Below are 6,000 nucleotides of genomic sequence, written 5' to 3' on the forward strand. Positions count from 1 at the left end.
AACTGCAAAAAGGGAGTCAAATCAAACACACAAATTGAAATAGAAAATTTTAAACTTTTATTTCATAAATAAAAAATATTTTACATTCGCCACTCAGCTGATATTCACAAAAATATTTTACAAAATTATCAGCAACCGCTTTAACCGAGACAAACCTTTACTGAAGCTGTCACTTGTACAAAATTTCGCCCCCGTAGTCTACACCTATCTACTCTATTTATTTTAGTTTGTGCCCGGATGGCCAACAGCTCCGCTCGAAGAACTGCAACCTCTTCGCAGAGGGCGGCCTCCCGAACACAAATGGCGGCCACCTCTTCCTTCGGCTTTTCCAGCATATTAACTTGCTCAACCAGCAGGTGCATCTCTCTGACCTAAGGAAATTTGGCCGCCTAGATGAGTGAATCTTCTATCTCATACGGACGGCGCTCTTTTGAGCTGGAATATTATGGCCTTCCAGCAACCTTCGTTGGGGCCTCCCCTAAAAGACTCGAACGACTGCTCCTAGCATCAGCTTAGCAAGGAGCAGGCTTGGCAGACCCTAAGTACCTAATCAACAATAACCTCACCCAAAGGGGAGCCGACAGACACTACTCCGGTGATCGTGTCGTCTACATCAAAAAATAATATAAAATAAGATTCAGAAAAAGAAAATTCACACAACAAACTCTTCATACCCATGATTTGTTCCCACCGCAAAGTGGTGAAAGAGAACCCTTCCTCACCAATCTTTTGTCTCGCGACTGGAGAAGGAAGGTCGGCGACACCGGTGCACTCGACGCTGAGGCATCAACAACCTCTCGCACGATTCCCCCAGCAGCAACTTTTGGTGCCCCTGGCGACACCAAAGCACAAGCAGCTTCTTGCTCTGCTACCCCAGATGGTGGTGATGGAGTCTAAACAGGAGTAGACGGACTGACTCATCATTCATTCGAGCGGCAACTCTCTTCCACACAAGACGCTTCTCTCAAACGACCTTTCTCCGCATGGACCACCTCTCTTGGGTGGTTTTTCTCAGCCTGCACCTCATCGGGTGACCAAATAACGAGTCTGACTATCCCACCTGATCCTTCAGATCGGATCTCTTCCGCTTCTTCGCCAACACTTTCTGCCTCCACCTTCTGGGTGGGATTTACTCTCCCGCCTCATATCCCTGAAAGTCTTTCAATAGGTTGTTTTGGTGTGCTTGTCAGCCTTGGAGAACAACTGATTCACCATGTTGATGATCAAAGTTTATAAAGATCAAGCAAAGAAAATCAGAGGAAGATGGGAAAAATGCGCCCCTTACTACATATTTATAGGAATCACAGGCATAAAATTTAAGGATAGTTCAATTATTGCATTATTAATTAATCAAAAACATTGCTTGATTTTTTCATTAATTCTCTTATTCTTATCACAATTGTCCCTTTCAAGAAGTGCATAAAAAGGTGTCAACACAAATCTTGAGGCAATCTGACATCCCAAGAAAGAATGGCAAAGCTGGACCCATCAGAAAGCAACCTAAGCCCATCAGAAAGCAACCTAAGAACCCAAGAAAACTGATTAGCTTATGCTAGCCAGAGTTCATTCAAGGCGACCCAATGATACATGTATAGATGACATCCTATGTTTTGAGAGTATGAGTCTACTCAGCCGACAAGAATCCTTCCGACGAGAATTGAAGGCTAAAGAACGACCTGAATCATCCTCCCAGCTAATATCAGTCGTCGGATCAATCTCACTTATTGTCTTCAAAAATCCAATCAATCGCTTAGAGTCGAAGTATCGACCAACCGATGGTCCCCCATCCAAAAGGCCAACCAGCAGCATTGATCGATTCAGCTCTTCAGTCCCAGTCAACCAAGCCAGAGAATGCTGAAACCCTAAGCCCACAAGGATATAATTACTAGAATAACATGCCCAACTCCCCTTTAAGCAGGTTTATATATATAATTTCCTGTCACTGCTTTCCTTCTACTATAAATAGATTGGTATTTTCTTGTAATAGAATTTTTGTTGGCCTCTCCCTTCTTTCATATATCTTCTTACAAGAAAGGACTTTAGGCACTTCTTCCTTTTTGTGTATCAAAAATATTCGATTATATGAAAAGAGTCACAAGAGCCCGGGAATACCCCATTTTGCCCCAAAGCAACAAGTCATTGTGCACTCCCTTCCTCCCTTCTTTTCTCTTGGTTCAAACACTCAAATCCTTTAGATGTGCCTCCCAGAAAAATTTTGATTCAACACAATTAATTCATGATGAAGTAGAAGTATGAAACTAGTTCGAGTAAAGTCATTGTGACTTCACTTAGAATTGAAGAGTTTATTGAAGTTTATAACTGTGCCATTGGTTGGCAAATAGCTTGTTTTGTGGGAATTATTTTGGTGATTTTAATGCTTATAACTAACCTTTAGGCCAACTATGCTAGTTGAACGGCAAATATAAACAGTTAGTTATTGCAACACTCTATAGCAATTAAACCATTTTTTTTTAAGGCCCTTCAGTTATTTCCTAGAGAATGGAGAACAATTTGAATGATCCTATATGATAATATCTTAAAATAGGAAAAGAAAAGGATGCAAAAGAACCGCCATTGATATTTTAAACACCAAAAAGCAATTGCTAAGCAATTTAGCTTCATAGGTCACAAACCTTGATCATAGACACCTGGCTTTGGGCATCCTACTGGAAGAGGCAAATCCAGATTCTCAACTCTCCTGAATGTCCTCGGAACAATCTTATCCACATATATAGTCCCTTCTAGATGATCAAACTCATGCTGTAATATGCGTGCCATCCATCCGGATGAAGCAATTTTAATAGGTTGGCCAAAACGACTATGGCCCGTGACCTCGACCTGTAGATGCCGCTCAACCAGGGCTCGATATCCATCAACGCTGCAAGAAAAATGGCTTAAGATGTAATTTTTTATTTTTATTTTGTTTTAAATTGAAACATTTTTGGGTGCTTAAGATGTAATTTTTTATTTTTATTTTGTTTTATCTGTCATTTTGTTTTAAATTGAAACATTTTTGGGCGAGAAAATTATTTTTAAAAACACTTAAAATATCTTTTAAATGTTTTGAATATTTTTAAAAATAGATTGATTGTTTTTAAAAATAAAAAGTAAAAGTATGTAAAAATTATATCAAACAAACATATTTTAAAAAATTAAAAGGAAAATAATAAATAAAAACAGGAAACAAAAGTGCCGTCAAAATGGGAGTCAAATATTTGGCAGTCGCAACACTACTTATGGCTCTTTCCAAGATGCTCCCAATCGCTACATAGCTCATGGAGCACAAATCATCTCCCAATTGATGCAAACACAAAGTCTATAAACACTTTTTCATACCTCAAACACCCTTCAAAGAACAAAGCAGTCTTGCTTCCCTTCTTCTCAAGCTTTGGATTAACTATTACCTGTCTTGGAATAACAAGAATAGTTAAGGCATAAATGCCCGAAGAGAGAAGGAATCTGCTTCAAATAAACTTTTAAAAGTGAGTACCAGCAGATCAAAAGGACGACGTTCTTGTGCATCAGTTTCATTCTTAGGAGCATAACTAATGTATTCTTTTGTGTCTTCAAGAACAATAATCTGCCATGAAAATTGCAAGAAAATAATCACATGACTAGTAGACTTTAAATTAAAGTGGAAGCAAAAATGTTTGATAGCATGACGAGTAAACAGGACAACGGACCAAAAATACAGTCAGTAGTTGTCACCCCAAAAAAAAATGCCAACTTTGAGTGGTAAGGGATAAAAATGTAAACCACGTAGCGCAGGGTTCATTTGGGATTTTCTTTTTATTTACATACTGATTTAAAATAAAACATGTATGGCAATTTAAACTAAAATATTTTGCTTTTATTTAAGATGGCGGCGTGCCGATGGTCAGTGGAGGTGGTGGTCACCGGAAGCAGCAAGCGGTGATCGGTGGCTGCCAACTGGAGATGGCGGGTGACAACAGGCAATGCCAGACAAAGATGGAGATAGACTGCAAGCAGGGGCTAAAAATAGGGTGATTATTTTTAAAAACTTTCAAAACACCTAAAAATTGTTTTAAGTATTTTTAAAAATAAGCTGATTTGTTTCCAAAAAAAAAAACACCAAATAAATATATTTTTAAAAACTAAAGAGAAAACAAAAACAAACATAATCTCAAACAAGCCCTTAGTGAGACAATGAATTTAAAAGTCTAACTCTAGCAATTATTTCAAATTTACAATACCCACAAAAAGAGCTTAGCTGTACTACTTGGAAGATGTTATAATGACTCATGTCATCCATTCATGGATAATCAAGATTAATTTTCTTAGCGTATTTGCAATTTAGATTAATTAGAAATTGGTAATTTTTTTAAGTTATTAATTTCATCAGAATTATCATATGACGAGCTCATAGGAATGGTTTGACATTCAGTTGTCAGTCTATTTTGATAAATAACCAATTATCATGAGATAGAATGAAAATATATCTGTGGCCCATATCTTGACTTCCTACTTTTCTTTTATGCCTCGAAAAATTAGCACAAAGTACTTTGAAGATCTATTTAGATGTTTTGAGGAACAACTTGAGAATTTGCTGTTTGTTCTCCTTTTCTTTCTTATCTTTCCATTTCATATTCAATCAATAATTCTATTGCCTACACTACATCAATTCAATGTCATAACAAAGATCCAGTCATTTTCGCCCTATATTTAAGAAACTTCTTAAGTTCTAGAGAAAATTAGTTTACAAATTATTTCCTTCCTGCATTTTTTCCTCCACTCGAGCCCTCCTTCCAAAAATCCTTTCCAACAAGGTAAAACTTGGGAAATGCTCAAATTTGATGTGCATTATTCTCTATTATGAATTTTAAAAAAAAAACATTATTTCCTATACTTCAATCGCTCCTCAACTTATACTTGTCCCCATCTCGTTAACTGTACTAAATAAATTCATAGATCTGAATTTAAACTTAAAATTTAGATTTAATTCAAATCTTCAAACTATTTTGCCGAAATTCCACTACGAAATTAGTTAGCCCAACCCAATTCAATCCTACTCCATTTGATTCTCCTCCTAACCAAGCTTTATCAACAACCATAAATTGAAGTTCTAAATAATCTAAGAAATGATCCGCACAAGCAAAGCAAAGTAAATCCCTTCTCCCTCCCTTCAGCAATAGAGGGATTCTCTTATAAAATAAATAAATACCAAAAAAAAAAGACAAAAGAGATATTTTTTATGTCAAATTTGCTAATATTTCTCAGTAGATTGCCTACAATTCGGCCTACAGGTACTGCATTAAGATTTGAATTCCATAGTCTTGATTGGGTAAAGTAGCATTGCTACTGTATGTTGATAAGTTTTCTATTATTAATAGGTAAGTTGAACGTCACCCAATGTTTAAAAAGATGAAATCAGAAAATGGAGTATTTCGCCTAAGCAAAGCAAGGCTTAAGCGTTGAAATATAAAAATTAAAAACTCATAAAACAACAACAACAAAGTCTTAATCTCACTACGTGGGGTCGGCTATGGGTCGGCTACATGAATCCTTTTTCTCCATTGCGTCCTATTTAGTGTCATATTTTCATTTAGTTCTAGTAAATTAAGATCATTTTTAATACAATAAGCCCAAGTCTTCCTAGGTCTACCTCTGCCTTTCTTAACACAAGTCGAATTTAAAGCATCTACTCTCCTAATCGGATCATCTAATGGTCGACGTTTAATATGACCAAACCATCTAAGACGACTTTCTCTAATTTTGTCTGTCACAGGAGCTACACCAACCCTATCACGAATATATTCATTCCGCATTTTGTCTCTAAGTGTAAAGCCACTCATCCACCTAATCATTCTCATCTCGGCAACACTTAACTTATTATTATGCTTCTCTTTTAAAGGCCAACATTCAGCGCCATAGAGCATTGCAGGTCTCACCACCGTCTTATAAAATTTTCCTTTTAGTCCAAGCGGTACTTTTTTAGTAAAATTTTCCTTTCAGTCCAAGCGGTACTTTTTTAGCACACAC

General features: G+C 36.8%; 1 protein-coding gene across 2 annotated transcripts in view; it reads right to left on the reverse strand.

The window, feature by feature from the left end:
* The window catches only part of LOC110032589 (peptide deformylase 1A, chloroplastic), a 31,952-nt gene that overhangs the window by 14,765 nt on the left and 11,187 nt on the right, over nucleotides 1-6,000 (reverse strand). For both annotated transcript variants that reach the window (XM_020736261.1, XM_020736260.1), the window contains exons 2-4: nucleotides 3,491-3,580; nucleotides 3,337-3,404; nucleotides 2,634-2,878 (exon numbers count right to left, since the gene is read on the reverse strand). In XM_020736261.1, the coding sequence (XP_020591920.1) occupies nucleotides 2,634-2,878; nucleotides 3,337-3,404; nucleotides 3,491-3,580 (403 nt within the window). The remainder of the gene's footprint in view (nucleotides 1-2,633; nucleotides 2,879-3,336; nucleotides 3,405-3,490; nucleotides 3,581-6,000) is intronic.

Source organism: Phalaenopsis equestris, unplaced genomic scaffold, assembly GCF_001263595.1.
Source record: "Phalaenopsis equestris unplaced genomic scaffold, ASM126359v1 Scaffold000977, whole genome shotgun sequence".
NCBI classification, from domain to species: domain Eukaryota; kingdom Viridiplantae; phylum Streptophyta; class Magnoliopsida; order Asparagales; family Orchidaceae; genus Phalaenopsis; species Phalaenopsis equestris.